The 21,661-nt window shown below is 40.7% G+C and overlaps 1 protein-coding gene across 1 annotated transcript in view; it reads right to left on the reverse strand.

Annotated features, from left to right (window-relative positions):
• The window catches only part of MYO16 (myosin XVI), a 475,554-nt gene that overhangs the window by 131,350 nt on the left and 322,543 nt on the right, over positions 1-21,661 (reverse strand). Inside the window, exons 24-27 of the mRNA XM_027590435.2 lie at positions 21,290-21,365; positions 8,678-8,853; positions 5,970-6,050; positions 5,500-5,705 (exon numbers count right to left, since the gene is read on the reverse strand). Of these exons, the coding sequence (XP_027446236.2) occupies positions 5,500-5,705; positions 5,970-6,050; positions 8,678-8,853; positions 21,290-21,365 (539 nt within the window). The remainder of the gene's footprint in view (positions 1-5,499; positions 5,706-5,969; positions 6,051-8,677; positions 8,854-21,289; positions 21,366-21,661) is intronic.

The raw sequence follows: 21,661 nt of genomic DNA on the forward strand, positions 1-21,661 counted from the left end.
AGAGGTAGATTCCAAAAGATTTCCCTGCTGCATCCAGAAGAAGATAAAAAGTGAGAGGCTCGTGCTCTGAGGAAGGAGAGACTCACAGGGGTGAGAACTGGCATCTGCTGGCTCCACTGAGAAGTGGTGTTTGTTACAATGTCACGAGCCACTGGAGAATGATGGTACCACACCTTATAAGGTAAAAGGCATGGTACCATACCTTGAAGGAGTTCTCAAAACAATTCCCCTAGGGGAGGCACCTGGGTGGCTCAGTCACTTAAGCGTCTGCCTTCGGCTCAGGTCATGATCTCAGGGTCCTGGGATCGAGCCCTGCATTAGGCTCCATGCTCAGCGGGGAGCCTGCTTCTCCCTCTCCCTCTGCTGCTTCCCCTGCTCGTGCTCTCTCTCTCTCTCAAATAAATAAAATCTTAAAAAAAAAAAAACAGCCAAACAATCTTCCTAGCATTACCTCATATTATTCTTCCCTCAATTCTAGAACTGGAAAAAAACACAAAACCATGATGGTATTATATTATTCAACACATTGAACTCCCATATACTTACTGGGAAGAGATGAAATAATAGCAATTCTTACAAAGGGGCATGGCTATGGAGGAGTCTTCCTACTGTTCCCAATTACTTGCATGTTCTCCCTTCAAGGGGATATGGTAGCTGGTTCTGGCATTGGCTACCACCCACTGCTTCTTCCAGGGGATAGACCTGGGTTGGTCTGCAACTATTTGGCCAAAGAAAATACAAGGGCAGAGATGACGGGCTAGTTCCAGGCCCAGCTTCAAGGAGGACTGCAAGGTTCCCTTCTTGCCCCAGGAACTGGGAGCTGCCAGGGAAGAGTTCCAGACTGTTTTGCTGGAAGAACACCAAGGCACATTAGTGAAGACGCCATCGTATACGTCCAGCCCAGCCAACGCCGCCATCTTCTGCTATATGGCTCTTTTGGAAAGACCCCAAGCAAGAGTTGCCCAACTGAGCCCAGGTAACCCACAGAACTAGGAGAAATAATACAATGTTGTTTTATGCCATGAAGTTTTGGGGTGTCTGATACACAGCAACAGATGAACTGAGTTTGTTACATGTTGTCTAGTATCTCCTAGGAATAGGACATTTCTCCACCCTATTCATGTTGGTTTTGGCCAAGGGATTGCCTTTAACCAATGGAATATAAGCAAGTGAAAAATGCCACAGCTCAGCAGACATTGCAACACGCATCCCGGCCATTTCTCCTCTCCCTATGACACAGAAAGGACATGTCCCACATCTCGGCTTTTCCTGGTGCCCACCATGAAGAAAGAGGCCCAGATCAGAGGTGGGCTGAGCTTAGCTGTACTACTTCTAAATCACAGAAATGAGTGCAAGAGAGAAGTAAAGTTTTGTTATTGTGAGCCACTGACGTGGGGTTTTATCTTCCAAGAATCTACTGCTGAGGGTTGTCATTTACAGTGCTCTCTGAAAAATCTCACACACTGAAAAACCAGACCAACATTAGGGAAAGTTATTGAGACAGAAAAGCATATGAGATCCATTCCATTCAGTGTCACTGAGTTGGCTGGAGAAGCACAAAGGGTGACTGGCATTCTGCTGGAGTCCAGGAATGCAGTGACACCTGTCCCTCATCCAAGCAGCCTATGACCTCATGCGGGGCAGCAAATATGTTCTGGAAGGGGTCAGGGAGTAGTTTTAGGCTTTTGTATGCCAAGAGACAAGACTGAGGAAGCTAAATATTGTACGTATGTAACCATTTAAAATACAACAATTTAAAAATGCAAAAGACATTTTTAGCTCTCAGGCCATATGAAAAAGTAGGTGACAGGCCAGACCTGGCCCACGGGCTGTAATCTGCTAACCTCTTGGTCTAGTGGTTGAGACTGGCACATGAAGGGCTATTTCCAGGGAGCATATAACAAGTGTCTTGCACAAGCCCTTTCTGAAGCCTAGAAAGAGACACCAAGCACTTTGGGATTCTACGAAAGATTGTCCAAAGGAGCATGCCTGAGTGAATGAATCTTTTCAAGATTAAGTAAATACTCCTGAGTCAATGGGTACAAAGGTAAGAAGGATGAGAGAGTTTTTGAAACCACAGGATATACGCCCCTAAACTCCATTTCCTTCCACTGACACAAGAGTATTTTATAACGAGAACAAGCGCCAGAGACTTCCCAACATAATTCGTCCAGCTCTGCTACCCATGGACACCAGAGAAACATATCCTACAAACACAGGTATCCCCACCAGCTGCGACTACCAACAAAATACCACAGACGGGGCAGCTTAACAACAGAAGTTTATTTCCTCACAGTTCTGGAGTCCGGGAAGTCCCAGATCAAGGTGCCGGCCACTTCTGTTTCTACAGAGGTTCCTCCTGCCTTGCAGACAGCTGCCTTCTCACTGTGTCCTCGTATAGCCCAGAGAGAGTGCATGCTCTCTGATGACTCTTCTCATAAGGACACTAATGCTATTGGATTGGGGCTCCATGCTTATGAGCTCATTCCACAAGGATGCCCTCCCAAAAGCCCCATCTCCAAGTACAGTTACAGTGGGGGTTAGGGCTTCAACTGAACTATGAGTTTGCGGGGACGTACGATTTAGTTCATAGCAACAGGAAATCCAGTTATGGATCATGATGCTCCTTTTCTTTTTCTCCTATATCCAAACTTGTGGAGTCTCTTGTCATGGGAGACAGGACCTTACATCTTTATCATCCCACTGGGAAGCTCCTGATGCTATTAGGCAAACACTCAGCAAGTGTACCTCTCCATTTAATCAAAATTGGATCCGCTAGACTAATGCGATTCTCCAGTTTCAATTAAGAAGACTCAGAGTGATCGACAGTTATTAAAGTCAAAAGACCACAAAGCAAATTTGCAATATCATCACATCCACCTATAGATTCCACAGGAATGTCATTATCCCTGTTTAGTGTCCTGCTGGATTTCAGGAACAATAAACGCTGTTCAAATAAGTAGGTGCTTGCTTCAAAATGGGACATCTTTTTCTTTGTCAGATACGCCTGTGGCAATCATATTCCTTTTTGTGTACTAAACAAAGTAATTTCTTTCCAAAGGGTTTTATTCCCTAACAAGACAAGGTGATAGGAAGGGAAAATCAATATTTCACATAGGAACAATACATTCGGTTATCTGATTTTGGCAAGCAAAATTTTCTATTATATTGTACCTCTAATCTTTGTTTATATAATGACGCTTGATTGCCTGAGGCAATGTCAAAGTTCTGATGAGCTTTCTAAATAAATATTAAATTATAGGAGAATCACTATGTTGTACACCTGAAACTTAGGTAACACTGTGTGTCAACTATACCAAAGACAAAATTATGTTACTTCCTGATGTGACAGTATGTGAATTATATTTTATTCAAGTTCTATAGAAACTGATCATCTCTCTATGGATCAGTGTTTTTTGTGACAATAGCCTAGACTGGCATCCTTCATTTAAGGAAGATGGTGGCAAGATGCCTGGGTGGCTCAGTCAGTTAAGACTCCAACCCTTGATTTCAGCTCAGGTCTTAATCTCAGGGTGGTGAGTTCAAGCCCTACACTGGGCCCCATGCTGGGCATGGAGCCTACCTAAAAAAAAAAATATGGTGGCAAATTTCCACTGAAATAAATTAATAATTCCATCTCTGTTGATATGCCACTACAAATAAGGATAAGTAGAAATCATATCTCCTTTTTCCTTTTAAGTAAGGGGCTGGTGAAAGAAATACAAAGATTTACCAAAAAGTATCATTTCCCATCCCCACTACTCTTTTAAACAAACCATGGCTCTGGTCTCTGTTATGTAGAAATATTGCTTTAAATTGATGAATAATCTGCAAGGCCAGGTTCATTCTGAAAGCACTGATTAAACACTTACAGTGCACAAGCATTGTTACTGAGTAAGACCCGGTCCCTGCCTAGAGGTCATGATAGAGCAAGAGATGCGTATATGTGAAATGCTGTACTTAATTTTAAAAGACATTCATCTCATATACTGTTTTCCTACAGGTTAAGTCCTGGTTGAGTATATATGTCAAAGTAGACTCGGAAAAATACCAAAAAACAAAGGTAAAAAGCATTTTCTAATCATTGTGATATATAATATAGATACACACGTGTGCACATAGCCACGCTCACCACCTTCTGCTGGGGGAACAGGGCAATTCAGACAACAGTTGTTTTCAGTTAGCTGCTTCCTCAGGCTAGTGGCTCAAGTGGAACTTCTGGTCAACCAAGTGTTAAATCTCTTTTCTTAAATGAATGGTTTGTCATATAGATTTTCCGTACTAGGTGTACAGTTAGTTTTAACCATAAATGCTAGATTTTATTCTTGTAATATTGATAATATTTTATATCAATATTATTTTAAAACTTCACCTTCTTTTATACAGGATTACTAAATACTTTTTTATTTCCTTTCTTTTTTTTTTGCTTACTTCCCTATTATTTTGTAATAGCCTAAGAACAGACACTGTTATTATTTTCACCAGTGCCTGTGTTGCGATAAAACTTTATTTACAAAAATAGGCGGTAGGCTGGATTTGGCCAATGAGAGTAGTTTCCCTGATCTAAAAAAAATATTTTGTTCATAGACATAAGGGAGAAAATAATCACATATATACGTTCTTTTATTTTTATTTATTTATTTTTTTGAGGGGGGAAGGGGCAGAGGGAGAGGGAGAATTTTTTTTTTTTTTTTTAGAGGTGGGAGGGGGAGACAGGGAATCCTAAGCAGGCTCCATGCCTAGTGTGGAGCCCGACATGATGCTTGATCTCACAACCCTGAGATCATGACCTGAGCTAAAATCAAGTGTCAGATGTTCTACTGATTGAGCCAGCCAGGTGCCCCTATGTTCTTTTAAATAGAAAAACTTATGTAAACATTATATGCAACAATTTTAGAAATCTTTAAATCCAAGGAAATCTACTCATATAAAGGAACATGAAAATGGTTTCCAAGGTATCAAAGTTTAGTAACTTTTACAAAAAGCTTGGTCAGTGCATTTTATTGTTTCCCAGAGTATTTCGTTTACTCAGAAGAATATACTTGAAACTTGAACAAGACAGGTTTGAACTGTGCAGGTCCACTTATATGGAGATTGTTTTATATAAATATAGTGTAGCACTATAAATGTATTTTCTCTCCCTTATGATTTTCATAATAACATTTTCTTTTCTCTGGCTTACTGTATTATAAGAATATAGTATATAATACGTATTACATACAAAATATGTGTTAATCCACTGTTTGTGTTATCAGTAAGGCTGCTGGTCAACAGTAGGCTATTAGCAGTCAAGCTGTGGAGGGATCAAAAGTTACATGTGGATTTCCAAGTGTGTGTGGGGGAGGTAGGCGCCCCTAACCTCCCCCATTGTTCAAAGAGTCAACTGTATAAACAATAAAACCGATGCCTGAAACAAAGAACGAAACAGAAGATCCTTGCTAGCACATCGTCAGAATGCCACACTAAGCATGCACATAATGTTTCAAGAGCAGAATTTACCTTGACAGGAAATCTGAGAAGGAAAGGCGAACAGGGTATCCATATCGGATGATCTTCACCATGTCCAGGACCCCAATATATTGCAGCTGAGCAGACACATAAAAATTATCAAAAGTATCTGGCAGCCTTGAGTTATTGGGCTTGATGCAATGAACAAAGTGCGGAGTGCGCTTCTGAAGTTTTCCAATAATATCCGTTAGAGATTTCTAGGGAGAGAAGCAAAAAACAGCTGATTCTCCAAAGAAAACACTGACTGAAAATATAAAGAGCTTTTCAATAGAAATGTTTATCTTTAATCCATATATCTTTTATTATGAATTCTCTGTGGTGTGTGTGTCTGTGTGCACGCTGAGTGCTTACCTTTATCTGAAGGTACACAAGAGGTCAAAAATGGGGAAGAAATACACGTAAGCCCTCTACAGTTGATATAATCAAAATCTAACGTTTGGAAAACAAAAAAATCCACTAACCCTGAGTTGCGATGCAATGGTGCCTGGACCTCCCCGTTCCAGTCTTTGAAGAAATGTAGAAGTTCCTTTCTTCTTTAATAACTGTAATGAAAATAAAAACAAACAAAGGGTGAGCAGATTTATTTATGTAAGTATGTAGTCATTTATTTTTAATTGAAGTATCGTTGACATTAGTTTCAGGTGTACAACATAGTGATTTTAGTAGTATTTTCCTAAATTCCATGTAGAAGAAAAAAATTCAGCCTCCCATCCATGTAAATTGACTCACAGGATGACACAGATTCAGAGCAGACTATAAAAATCAGTACCAAGGATGGTACTATAAAGTGGGGAAACGGGAAACTGCTTGTTAAATACTATTACTGCCAACCTTTCAAGTACACAGAAGTTGCCACCCTGCTTCTATTCGAATTTTGAGAATAAGAGCCCGACTCGCTTAACAGGAAACAAGCTCACGCTGGTGCCTGGTTGCATCACCATTGTCTGTGTTTTTCAGGAAGTGGTAGCTTACTGCCAGGCAAACGGATACTCGCTTATGTTCCAAAGATTTGATGCTCTAACAATCACTGGTTTATTCCCTTAAGTTTAACCACAATCAATTTCTTCCCTTTTTTTTTCCTTTCCCTTCCTCTTCTTCTTTTTTAACCACTCAGAGGAGTTAGTAAATTACCTGTCTGAAAAATGGCAAAAGTCTGTGTTTTCTTCGATAAGTCATTATATACAGCTCTTAAAAGAAAAAAACAGTCATACGTAGCAAAGATTAAATGATAGTGGAGATAAAAGAAGTCAGTGGAAATGAAGCCAATGGGGAAAGAAAGAAAGGGCAGAAGATAATTAATTAAATCCCACCAGGGGTTAAAAGGAACCCCAGCCACTAATGTACTATTGCCTTTCACAAAATCACACAGACTTAGACCAACATATCTATTGATCCAAAATCATTTATGTTACAATAAAGAGGTCTTGATAGGAGAAAAAATCTGATGAAACATTGTCAATATGGTGCTGTTGCTATCATGGCAACCGTTCATTTCCTTCCATTAACGTGAACTGTCAAGCTGAAATGATCAATTGTAACTGACAAGGGAATGTAAAATGGTCCAATATCAACTGGTTTTCTACAAACACAAAGCCAAGTGTGACGCTCAGTTAAAGAGTGGGTAGAATCCCAGTCCCAGGCGTGGACGAGCAGGGATGAGGGCAGTTTGCATGGAAGTGAGGAATGAAACATTTAAGGAATAATCGTAATAAATAAATCTCCATCCCTTGAAGTTGAACACTCAATTTCCCTTTCTGGGTGGAGGAACCACTGTGAATTATCTTCCTTTTGAAGTCCTTTAGGGAAAAGACTAATGGCATCTATGCCTGGTAATGTTTAATAATTGAGGTTAAAAATTACAGTTTAGAGGTGTGTGGTGATTTCTTGCTCTTGATTTCCAGGATGATTGAGAAAGGAAGGGCCAGGAGGTTCAGCGAGACCCTCAGGAGTAGAGATCTTCCTTACAAAGGTAACCCTTTGTCTTTTTTATGTAAAAAATGCCATTGTGTATGCAGTAAGATAGAATTCCTGTGATCAGATAGTGCAGGAATGACTGCATCAAAGGATCCCTAATTGTAGGGTCCACTGGCTAAACACACACACACACACACACACGCGCACACACGCACTCACTCATTTCTAACATGTTATACACATCTTGCCACTCTTCCAAAATAGAGCTGATTTTAATTATGCTTTTATTTTAATTGGTAAGCTAAAATGCATTCCAACAATCTACAACAACTGAATTTCTAAAACTGATTGTCCTGGACACCTTCCCAAACATATTTCTCATCTCTATGGTTCTGGTAGAGGCAAGCGGAGCAAACCAGACTACCGTCAGGGACTGAATCCTTAACGTTAACACATTTCCTACCTATTTCCTATCAGTTTGAGAAAACTCCACTGAATTTGTAGTTCTATTTTATAAAAAGAACCTTTATGTTTTAAAGTATAACCACACGTTGTGTCGGACATGTACACATTAAAACTAGTATAATACAAAAGTAAGCTTAAAATCTACAAACTATCCAGTAAAAATAACTCCAGCCCCGGCAACATACACAATGTCTTTAAGAGAAGCTACAATTTATAGTTTAGAGACCTAAAACCTCTGAAGTGATTGTCAACAGAATAAGGTAGCTAACTTTATTCCCTGCAGTTCCCATTCATCAAAAGGACAGTCACCGAGACAAGGCACAAACAGGATGTTGCAGAGACAACCAATAAAATTACTAATGCCCTATTTGCTATTGAATTTTCACTCTACGGGACGCTCTTCTACCGTCCCCTCTCTCTTATGATTATACTTCAGGCAGCATCCTTTTCGTTCACTTTTTAAATTAAAATATCAATTTGTTTCCATCGGTTTCCAATGTTGCACTTTATTTTTTTTTAAAGATTTTATTTATTTATTTAACAGATAGAGACACAGCGAGAGAGGGAACACAAGCTTGAGGAGTGGGAGGCGGAGGAGAAACAGGCTTCCCGCCAAGCAGGGAGCCCAATGCGGGGCTCGATCCCAGGACCCTGGGATCATGACCTGAGCTGAAGGCAGACGCTTAACAACTGAGCCAGCCAGGCGCCCCAATGTTGCACTTTAAAAAGAAAAAGTAAATGTACTAAGCATACTTAAGAACAACCAAACAAGAATCAGAGAAACTCCTACCTTACTGAGTTCTAGATAATTCCTGCTTTCTCCAATAACTGAAGAAGCTGCCGTTTTCTTACTGAGCAGGGCTGATTTCTGTCCTCTGAACTTAAAAGAAGGATAGGAGGACATGAGGGATCCCGTCTGTGATAGTTTCGACTGGAACAAATGATGGATCACGACATTTTCACTAGCTAGGAAAGAAATAAAGAGATATGGTGAGTGGCATTCAAACCGTTATGTACATAAGATTTCAACACACTCCTCATTCCAGGGCCATAAGCCCTAGACATTCTCAGTGCAAGACGTAAGTGAGAGGTCCATCTTTCCCTTTGCCCCCACCGTTAATCCTAGCACTTGATGAATTCTGACCTTCCCGGTCCTTGGGTATACGGGCCTTCAGTGCCCTTGGCGAAGTCATGTAGACCTGTGGTTTCCACTAGCAACTTCCCGCCCTAGAAACACAGGTCCCAGGATCTAACCAGTCTCCGTGTGTATGTAAACACCGGCGGGGGACCCTGTCGCATTTGCTTGTACCAGTTGTTAGGCGAAACTGTTCAGCTACAAAGGTAAAAAGCCGATGTATTTTACATGTTAGGATATACAAATTCTACTAAATTTTGGTTACAAATTGGAATAGCACAGCGAAAACTCTATATGGTGGTTAGGGCTCTATAAGACACTTTTCTCACATTACCTACATTTGGATGTACACAATCCTCACACTTTAGTTTCTTTTTTTACAAAATGACCATGACATACCTACTTCAAGGATTATACAGGCTTAAAATGTGAAGTCACGTGCACATCATTTAGGATCATGCCGACCCATCAGCTGGTTAGCACTGTTCAGCACCAAAACCTTTTTTCTACCTTTTCCACACCCAGATTATTTTGCTTGCTCAGACTAACATATTTAGTAGCAAAGCATATAAAGGAAAGTCACTACATAATAAACAAACTAGGGAGAAGTGTCAGAGAAGGAAAGAACAATTATGGAATGCAGGAAGGCAAAACGGAGCCCTGTGGTGTTGGATCCAATTTAGGGCTATCAAGATAAATTCATGATTTTTAATATAGAGCTATATACCTACATATTATCTATATATCTTTAATTGTCTAGTTCTGAAGGAGCCTCAAAGCAAGGACAACCTAGTAGAAATGGGCTCATCAAGCCCCCAGGCCTCAGTGTTTCTTAATACCACTCTTCTCTAAAATAAATCTAGGCTTCTTGGGCACAGGGCTGATTCGGAGGCATAGCAAATAATCCTGGAACATTTTGGAATATAAGGAAGTGCTAAACAAGATCATGAGAATCTGAAAAGAATGTGGGAGCTGGCTTGAAGGGGTTCTCCCTGGCCACGTCTTGAGCAATGGTAGCATTAAAATAATGATAGTAATAGATACATTTCAGAAGATGGCGGAGGAGTAGGAGACCCTGGATTTCGTCTGGTCTCAGGAATTCAGCTGAATAGGGATCAAACCATTCTGAACACCTACGAACTCAACAGGAGATTGAAGAAAAGAATAGCAGCAACTCTCTGAACAGAAAAGCGACCACTTTCTGGAAGGTAGGACGTGTGGAGAAGTGAATCCGAGGCGATATTCGGGAGGATAGACGGCGGGGGAGGGGGCCTCCGTCGGCCGCTTCTGGCAAGTGATAGAGCCGCGGGGCACAAAATCGGACCTTTTAGAAGTCGGCTCCGCGGAGGGACGTCGCTCCAGTGGCTAAGCGGGGGGTGGAACCCTCGCGGGACAGTGTGGTCTCCGGACCCTCGGGGTCACAGAAAGACCGGGGGAGCCTGAGTGCGCCAGAGCTCCCAGGGATCGGAGCGGGGAAGCCGGCTGCAGAGACGGAGCCGAGGCGCGGGCTCTCAGCTCGGGGTGGCCATAAACTGTGATCTGCGGCCCAGTCGGGCCACTGCTCCTCCAGCAGGGACCCAACAAGCGGCAGATCCGGGGAGACTCCCCTTCCTCCCCCGGGAGATGCGGCGTGGGAGTGCACCGCAGGGATCTGCTGGGTTTGGAGACTCCACACGGGGTCGGGGGCCAGAGATAGAAACGCTCGGTCACAGGCCGGGTGAGCACGGAGTGCGGCCGGAGACCGGGGACACGGGAGTGACTGCTTTTCTCTGGGGGCGCACTGAGGAGCGGGGCCCCGAGTTCTCGGCTCCTCCAGGTGGAGATTGGGAGGCCACCATTTTCACTCTCATCCTCCAAATCTGTACCGAGAGCTTGCAGGGAACAAAAGCTCCTGAGAGCAAACCGGAGCAGCTTGCTTAGCCCGGACCGACAAGGGCGGGGCAATTCCGCCTCCGGCAAAGACATTTGGGAACCACGGCAACAGGAGATCAGCACGAACAGCCAGCAAGTCAAGACCAAGTTTACCAATCAAGGAGAACGGGAGAACTCCAGCGCTAGGGGAATACTGCACATAGAATCAAGGTTTTTTTTACCATGATTCATTAGTCTTTCAAAGCTATTTTTTTAAACTGTCTTTTTTTTAAATTTTTCTTTTTCCCTTTTTCAACCAACATCTTATCAATCCCTTTTTTAAAAAACATTTTTATTTTTCATTTTTTGAGTCATATTATATCCCTTCATAGTAGTTACCCTTATTTTTGGCATATATATTAAGTTGTTCTCTCTTTAAAATTTTGAGATACAGTTTCTTCTAACAGATCAAAATATATCCTAAATCTCTAGTGTATGGCTTTGTTCTAGCCTCCTGCCTGATCACATTCTCTCCCCCCTTTTTTTTTAAATCCTCTTCTTTCTTTTTTCAAACAACTTATCAATTCCTTTTATAAAATTTTTTATAATTTTCATCTTTATAGTCATATTCCATCCCTTCATCCTATTAACCCTTATTTTTGTACATATATAAGTTTTTCTTTCTTTAAAATTTTGGGGAGCACTTTCTTCTAACAGACCAAAATACATGCAAAATCTAGTGTGTGGCACTGATCTATGCACCAGCCTGATCTTTTTGATCATATTCTGTTTTATTTTGTTTTGTTCTGTTTTTGTTTGTTTTTATCTTTTTTTTTCTTTTTTCTTTCTTTCCCTTTCTTTTCCCCCAGTTTCACATCTTTTCTGATTTGTTTAGAGTATATTTTCTGGGGACATTGTTACCCCATTAGCATTTTGTTCTCTCATTCATCTATTCTCCTCTGGACAAAATGACAAGATGGAAAAAATCACCTCAGGAAAAAAAAAAAAACCAAGAGGCAGTACCGACTGCCGGGACTTACTCAATACGGACATTAGTACGATGTGAGACCTAGAGTTCAGAATCATGATTTTAAAGATATTAGCTGGGCTTGAAAAAAGCATGGACGTTATTAGAGAAACCCTTTCTGGAGAAATAAAAGAACTAAAATCTAACCAAGTCGAAATCCAAAAGGCTATTAATGAGGAGCAATCAAAAATGGGGGCACTAACTGCTAGGATAAATGAGGCAGAAGACAGAATCAGTGATATAGATGACCAAATGATGGAAAATAAAGAAGCTGAGAAAAAGAGAGATGAACAACTACAGGATCATGAGGGCAGAATGCGAGAGATAAGCGATACCATAAGACGAAACAACATTAGAATAATTGGGATCCCAGAAGAAGAAGACAGAGAGAAAGGGGCAGAAGGTATATTGGAGCAAATTACAGAGAACTTCCTAATTTGGGGAAGGAAACAGGCATCAAAATCCAGGAGGCACAGAGAACCCCTCTCAATATCAATAAAAATAGGTCAACACCCCGACATCTAATAGTAAAACTTACGAGTCTCAGAGACAAAGAGAAAATCCTGAAAGCAGCTCGGGAGAAGAGATATGTAACCTACAATGGTAGAAACATTAGATTGGCAACAGACCTCACAGAGACCTGGCAGGCCAGAAAGGACTGGCATGATATATTCAGAGCACTAAACGAGAAAAATATGCAGCCAAGAATACTATATCCAGCTAGGCTGTCATTGAAAATAGAAGGAGAGATAAAAAGCTTCCAGGACAAACAAAAACTAAAGGAATTTGCAAACACAAAACCAGCCCTACAAGAAATCTTGAAAGGGGTCCTCTAAGCAAAGAGAGAGCCTAAAAGCAACATAGACCAGAAAGGAACACAGAAAATATACAGTAACAGTCATCTTACAGGCAATACAATGACGCTAAATTCATATCTTTCAATAGTTACCCAGAATGTAAATGGGCTAAATGCCCCAATCAAAAGACACAGGCTATCAGATTGGATTAAAAAACAAGACCCATCGATATGCTGTCTGCAAGAGACTCATTTTAGACCCACAAAGACACCCCCAGCTTGAAAGTGAGGGCATGGAAAACAATTTACCATGCTAATGGACACCAAAAGAAAGCTGGGGTGGCAATCCTTATATCAGACAAATTAGATTTTAAACTAAAGACTGTAATAAGAGATGAGGGAGGAAACTATATCCTACTTAAAGGGTCTATCCAACAAGAAGATCTAACAACTGTACATATCTATGCCCCCAACATGGGTGTAGCCAATTATAGAAGGCAATTAATAACAAAAGCAAAGAAACACATTGACAACAATACAATAATAGTGGGGAACTTTAATACCCCCCCTCACTGAAATGGACAGATCATCTAAGCAAAACATCACCAAGGAAATAAAGGCTTTAAATGACACACTGGACCAAATGGACTTCACAGACATATTCAGAACACACCATCCCAAAGCAACGGAATACACATTCTTCTCTAGTGCCCATGGAACATTCTCCAGAATAGATCACATCCTAGGCCACAAATCAGGTCTCAATCGGTACCAAAAGATTGGGATTATTCCCTGTATATTTTCAGACCACAGTGCTTTGAAACTAGAACTCAATCCCAAGAGGAAAGTCAGAAAGAACTCAAATACATGGAGGCTAAAGAGCATCCTACTAAAGAATGAATGGGTCAACCAGGAAATTAAAGAAGAAATAAAAAAATTCATGGAAACCAATGAAAATGAAAACACAACTGCTCAAAAGCTTTGGGATGCAGAAAAGGCAGTCCTAAGACAAAAGTATATAGCAATACAAGCCTTTCTCAAGAAACAAGAAAGGTCTCAAATACACAACCTAACCCTACACCTAAAGGAGCTAGAGAAAAAACAGCAAATAAATCCTAAACCCAGCAGGAGAAGAGAAATAATAAAGATCAGAGCAGAAATCAATGAAATAGAAACTAAAAGAACAGTAGAACAGATCAACGAAACTAGGAGCTGGTTCTTTGAAAGAATTAACAAGATTGATAAACCCCTGGCCAGACTGATCAAAAAGAAAAGAGAAATGACCCAAATCAACAAAATCATGAATGAAAGAGGAGAGATCACAAGCAACACCAAAGAAATACAAACAATTCTAAGAACATATTATGAGCAACTCTATGCCAGCAAATTAGATAACCTGGAAGAAATGGATGCATTCCTAGAGATGTATCAACGACCAAAATTGAGCCAGGAAGAAATAGAAAACCTGAATAGACCTATAACCACTCAGGAAATTGAAGCAGTCATCAAAAATCTCCCAACAAAGAAAAGCCCAGGGCCAGATGGCTTCCCAGGGGAATTTTACCAAACATTTTAGGAAGAATTAATACCTATTCTCCTGAAACTGTTCCAAAAAATAGAAATGGAAGGAAAACTTCCAAACTCGTTTTATGAGGACACCATTACCTCGATCCCAAAACCAGACAAAGACCCCATCAAAAAGGAGAATTACAGACCAACATCCTTGATGAACATGGATGCAAAAATTCTCACCAAAATACCAGCCAATAGAATACAACAGTATATTAAAAGGATTATTCACCACGACCAAGTGGGATTTATCCCTGGGCTGCAAGGCTGGTTCAACATCTGCAAATCAATCAACGTGATACAATATATTAACAAAAGAAAGAACAAGAATCATCTGATCCTCTCAATAGATGCAGAAAATGCATTTGACAAAGTACAGCAACCTTTCTTGATCAAAACTCTTCAGAGTGTAGGGACAGAGGGTACATACCTCAATATCATAAAAGCCATCTAAGAAAATCCTACAGCAAATTTTCTCAATGGGGAAAAACTGAGAGATTTCCCCCTAAGGTCAGGAACGTGGCAGGGATGTCCACTATCAACACTGCTACTCAACATAGTATTAGAAGTCCTAGCCACAGCAATCAGACAACAAGAAGAAATCAAAGGCATCCGAATCAGCAAAGAAGAAGTCAAACTCTCACTCTTTGTAGATGATATGATACTTTATGTGGAAAACCCAAAAGACTCCACCCCAAAACTGCTAGAACTCACACAGGAATTCAGTAAAGTGGCAGGATATAAAATCAAAGCACAGAAATTAGTGGCATTCCGATACCCCAACAACAAGACAGAAGAAAGAGAAATTAAGGAGTCGATCCCATTTACAATGGCACCCAAAACCATAAGATACCTAGGAATAAATCTAACCAAAGAGGCAAAGGATCTGTACTCAGAAAACTATAAAATACTCATGAAAGGGGCACCTGGGTGGCTCAGTTGGTTAAGCGACTGCCTTCGGCTCAGGTCATGATCCTGGAGTCCCAGGATCGAGTCCTGTATCAGGCTCCCTGCTCAGCGGGGAGTCTGCTTCTCACTCTGACCCTCCCCCCTCTCATGTGCTCTCTCTCTGTCTCTCATTCTCACTCTCTCAGATAAATAAATAAATAAAATCTTTAAAAAAAACCCAAAATACTCATGAAAGAAATTGAGGAAGACACAAAGAAATGGAAAAACGTTCCATGCTCATGGATTGGAAGAACAAACATCATGAAGATGTCAATGCTACCTAGAGCAATCTACACATTCAATGCAATCCCCATCAAAATACCAACCACTTTTTTCAAAGAAATGGAACAAATCATCCTAAAATTTGTATGGAACCAGAAGAGACCCCAAATAGCCAGAGGAATGTTGAAAAAGAAAAGCAAAGCTGGCAGCATCACAATTCCGGACTTCCAGCTCTATTACAAAGCTGTCATCATCAAGACAGTATGGTACTGGCACAAAAACAGACACATAGATCAATGGAACAGAATAGAGAGCCCAGAAATGGACCCTCAACTCTATGGTCAACTCATCTTTGACAAAGCAGGAAAGAATGTCCAATGGAAAAAAGACAGTCTCTTCAACAAATGGTGTTGGGAAAATTGGACAGCCACATGCAGAAGAATGAAACTGGACCATTTCCTTACACCACACACAAAAATAGACTCCAAATGGTTGAAAGACCTAAACATGAGACAGGAGTCCATCAATATCCTAAAGGAGAACATAGGCAGCAACCTCTTTGACCTCAGCTGCAGCAACTTCTTCCTAGAAACGTCGCCAAAGGCAAGGGAAGCAAGGGCAAAAATGAACTATTGGGATTTCATCAAGATAAAAAGCTTTTGCACAGCAAAAGAAACAGTCCACAAAACCAAAAGACAAATGACAGAATGGGAGAAGATATTTGCAAATGACATATCAGATAAAGGGCTAGTATCCAAAATCTATAAAGAACTTATCAGACTGAACACCCAAAGAACATATAATCCAATCAAGAAATGGGCAGAAGACATGAACAGACATTTTTCCAAAGAAGACATCCAAATGGCCAACAGACACATGAAAAAGTGCTCAACATCGCTCGGCATCAGGGAAATCCAAATCAAAACCTCAGTGAGATACCACCTCACACCACTCAGAATGGCTAAAATTAACAAGTCAGGAAAGGACAGATGTTGGCGGGGATGTGGGTAAAGGGGAACCCTCCTACACTGTTGGTGGGAATGCAAGCTGGTGCAACCACTCTGGAAAACAGTATGGAGGTTCCTCAAAAAGTTGAAAATAGAGCTACCATACGATCCAGCAATTGCACTACTGGGTATTTACCCCAAAGATACAAATGTAGGGATCCGATGGGGTATGTGCACCCCAATGTTTATAGCAGCAATGTCCACAATAGCCAAACTGTGGAAAGAGCCCAGATGTCCATCGACAGATGAATGGATAAAGAAGATGTGGTATAGATATACAATGGAATATTATGCAGCCATTAAAAGGAATGAGATCTTGCCATTTGCAACGACGTGGATGGAAGTGGAGGGTGTTATGCTGAGCGAAATAAGTCAATCAGAGAAAGACATGTATCATATGACCTCACTGATATGAGGAATTCTTAATCTCAGGAAAAAACTGAGGGTTGCTGGAGTGGGGGGAGTGGGTGGAAGGGAGGGGGTGCGTGGGTGATAGACATTGGGGAGGGTATGTGCTGTGGTGAGCGCTGTGAATTGTGCAAGACTGCTGAATCACAGATCTGTACCTCTGAAACAAATAATGCAATATATGTTAAGAAAAAAAAAAGAAGATAGCAGGAGGGGAAGAATGAAGGGGGGTAATCGGAGGGGGAGACAAACCATATGAGACGATGGACTCTGGAAAACAAACTGAGGGTTCTAGAGGGGAGGGAGGTGGGGGGATGGGTTAGCCTGGTGATGGGTATTCAAGAGGGCACGTTCTGCGTGGAGCACTGGGTGTTATGCGCAAACAATGAATCATGGAACACTACATCAAAAACTAATGATGTAATGTATGGTGATTAACATAACAATAAAAAATTTAAAAAATAATGATAGTAATAGCTTGTGATTCATTCGATAAAATAGGAATCTATGAGCCCATACTGATAATAATTTAATTAGTTAATTAATGAGAAAGGGGAGTTCTTACAATTGAATGTCACAACTGATGGAAAAATGGGGGGTAGAAAATCACAATTTTGCAACCGTCAGAGAAATTGTTGATTCAGGCAAGAATCATTCATGTACGCAAGCCAGCAGGTTAAAGTCTGACGTGGAAGAGAATATTTACTTGCCTCATCTTCCTTACAGGCTACTTATCAATGACTGAGGAAAACAGCAGCTTTCCATTACAGAAGCCTGACGGGGGTCACCTTAACTAGGCTATGTCACCAATGGTGTTTCAAACAGTCAGTACATCCTCTGAACGGGATGGGTGAGGACCCTCCAGCTCGTCTGTGGGATTCCCGCCCAGAAGCAGTGCGTGGACGCCAATGTGAGCAAACAGCAAATAAATCCAGATTGAGGGACAGTCTTCAAAATAACTGGCCTTTAAGTTTAAAATGTCAGTCATGAAAGAAAAAGATAAGCAGAGAAAATGTCCTAAATTAAAGAAGACTGAAGAGACATGGCAACTAAACGCAGCGACCGGCCCTGAATTGGGGGGAAATCATTATGAAAGACATGGCAAGAGTGAGAGGCAAAGGGGCAGAACTCGGGTCTAGATGTTAGCGCCGCATCAATGTTTAATACTCTGACAGTTGGCTGATGTTCTGTAAGATAATGTCCTTTAGCTTAGGATGTATACCAAAGATGCCTGTGACTTGGTCTCAAATAGTTCAGAAAGTATATGTCATACACACGCACGCACGCACGCACATGCACGCACGCACATATACACATATGTGCACACATGCATGAACATGCACGTGCACACGGGCACACAAAGGGAAGGATGCTGGGGAGTGGAAGACAGGGTGAGTGGGAGGGAGAAGCCAGAGTAAAAGGAGGGAAATGAGGAAAATGAATCTGGAAAAGGGCATATGGGAGTTCTTGGTACTAATTTTGTAACTTTAAACTTGAAATCATTTCAACATAAACAGTTAATGTTTATGTTGAAATGGGAAGCATCCCCCGCAGGGGGTCTGTAAACATTGCATGGAGTGTCTTCCTGCCAGTACATCAGGATAAGCTAACTTAGGTGCACAGTTTACGAGCAGGTATGCAGAGGCACTTGGAGACAATAGACTCAAGAGCTGTTAACACTATTGACGGTAAATCTTAAATTTTTTTATTTTTCTAAGCAGACTTAATACTCCAGATTTTGACTCTGTTGCCTGTTTCTGAGCCAAGGAGACTTTATTTCACATCTCAGGCACAGATGAGAGCACGCACTGCATTTCTGCATGAGCTGAGTCTCCAAGCTACCTGCCTCCACTTGGAAAGGTGTCTCATGGACAAAGGGATGTTTGTTCAGTTCCCATAACAGACCCTACCACCTTCCTCAACTGGGAGTTTTTTGATAATATGAAGATTCAATTAGATACTATAAACAAAGTACATAGTAAGGTATTCAAAAATAAAAAAATATTATCTATAAATTACACTAGCTTTTTTATTGTTATGTTAATCACCATACCTTACATCGTTAGTTTGTGATGCAGTGTTCCATGATTCATTGTTTGTGCATAACACCCAGTGCTCCACGCAGAACGTGCCCTCTTTAATACCCATCACCACGCTAGCCCTTCCCCCCACCCCCTCCCCTCTAGAACCTTCAGTCTGTTTCTCAGAGTCCATCATCTCTCATGGTTCATCTCCCCCTCTGATATCCCCCCTTTCATTCTTCCCTTCCTGCTATCTTCCTTTTTTTTTTTAACATATAATGTATTCTTTGTTTCAGAGGTACAGATCTGTGATTCAACAGTCTTACACAATTCACAGCGCTCAGCACAGCACATACCCTCCCCAATGTCTATCACCCAGCCACCCCATCCCTCCCACCCCCCACCACTCCAGCAACCCTCAGTTTGTTTCCTGAGATTAAGAATTCCTCATATCAGTGAGGTCATATGATATGAATTACACTAGCTTTTAACAACTATTTACAGCATCAAAACATTTCACAAATTCATAAGATAATATCACAACCCTGCATCTTTTTCCTATATGACAGAATGGGTTAGCAACTGTGGCCTGTGGGTCAAATCTGACCCACTGCCTATTTCTGTACATAAAGTTTTATTGGAACACAGACATGTCCATCTGTATTGTCTACACCTGCTCTCTCATTATAACAGCAGAGTTGAGAAGTTGCCACAGAGACCTTATGGCTTGCAAAGCCTGAAGTGTTTATTATCTCGTCCTTTATAGAAAACACCTGCTACTTCCTGTATAAACATATACGGATGCATTGTAAATTTGTCCACCTGCTCAGACGCCAAAAGTATTTAGAATGAAACAAGACTCAGTTGTGTTCTCCTGGAATTTAATAGCAAGTGTACACAAAAGAATGACTTTAAAATATAGGGACTCTGTTAAGATAAGAAGGATCACAATATCATTAGCCATTACATTCTCTTTCTAAATATATATTCTATCACCTGAAATAAAAAATAAAGAAAAAGCCATTGCATCATCTTCAAAACCAGGCTATATATTAGATCTTCAAAAAGGTAGGACTTAGATGGCAGTACATTATAAATGGAAGGTCAAATAATTGAAAACTAGAAGGAAGATATTTCCAATGATAATCAATAGGGTCAATTATTTCAGTTCTTTTCTTCTACATGATATTATTCCAATCCCATGCTCCTCCCACCAGTCTCAGTTTTAGGAGAACTCAATCACCATAAGTTCTGAGAGACGAGCCGAGTAATTCCCAATGAAAAATAATCTATTGCATCTGCGCTGCTTGATTCAAGGTAAATACGTTCCTCAAGCCAGCGGTGATATGGATGTCTTATTTCCAGCTCGGAGGCATCCAACTATCTCATGAAAAGCTATCATAGGCTTCTTTTTTCCAGGAAAGATAAATGACTCAGCTCATGCCAAGCAACTTAAAGCACAAAAGATGATACATTTTAATTCACTTTAAGGTTGTTAGGAAAATGAGAACCAAGGTCTACAGAATTGCTATCAAGAAATAATGACTAGACGGAGGGGGAGACGAACCATGAGAGAGGATGGACTCTGAAAAACACACTGAGGGTTCTAGAGGGGAGGGGGGTGGGGGGATGGGTTAGCCTGGTGATGGGTATTAAAAGAGGGCACGTTCTGCGTGGAGCACTGGGTGTTATGCACAAACAATGAATCATGGATCACTACATCAAGAACTAATGATGTCATGTATGGTGATTAACATAACAATAAAAAGTTTTAAAAATTAAAAGAAAAAGTAATGACTAGAGTAGGCAGAAGTACACATTTTGATACATAGAAATGCACCATATCTAAGTGTAGTATATAGTTAGTTACCTGTTGTATAGAAATAGATACATGTACATAAAGGGCTAAGATTCACCAAGTAGATGGAGCCTATACATTGATATATACATATATGCATGTGTGTGTGTATATATAAATTTGTTCACTCCCTCTACTTCGTGGGCATTAATTCTTTATAACGGAAAGTATGTAAGAATAAAACACCACCCTTAGGTGTGCTCCAGACTTCATCTTCAGTAATGAAATTCACCCTGCTGTGGCCTAAATAATTTTGGAAGCTGTATTAATCTTTATTAGTCTTCACAAAGGAGCTTTTTTATGTTAATACTACTAGAGTGGTAAAGGTATTTTATATTTCTATCTGCTAAAAGCTTAGTTAAATTATGGTTTCTACTAGACTCCAAATTAAATTGTAGCCAATGTACAGTGTGGCAAGATCCATTCTTTATTATTCCGGGCTTTAGAATGTAAAAGATATTTCAATCCCCCTGTCGCCGGTGGCATATTACAGAGGACAGTGTTCAGAGATGGAGAAAGAAGGCATGCGTGGCATTTTAACCATAGGGGAAAAAACTTACTTTTCATTACAAATAGAAGATTCTGTGAGAGGGTGTCTTTATTTTTTTCTATTGCTCCAACAATTTCATACATTACCTATAATAAAAGAAAATGGCACGGTTACTAATGTTTAAACATGACCACAAAAATTATTTCTTTTAAAGAATAATCTGATTCAGAGGAAGTTTTCAATTATTCACCAGAGAGGCATTTCATGTCTTCGAGTTCACGTTACACCCAAGTTCAAAGCTCCCATCCGGGTGCTCCCGTTCTGCACATCAAACAAGGGACATGTCTCCTGTTCTAATTTTCCAAGTCCCCCTCTGCTTGTGAGTTTAAGAGAAAATGGTGGTGATTCACATTCATGCAGCCCCCCTTTATTCTCGAGGACC

The sequence above is a fragment of the Zalophus californianus genome, chromosome 3 (assembly GCF_009762305.2).
Source record: "Zalophus californianus isolate mZalCal1 chromosome 3, mZalCal1.pri.v2, whole genome shotgun sequence".
Classification (NCBI taxonomy): domain Eukaryota; kingdom Metazoa; phylum Chordata; class Mammalia; order Carnivora; family Otariidae; genus Zalophus; species Zalophus californianus.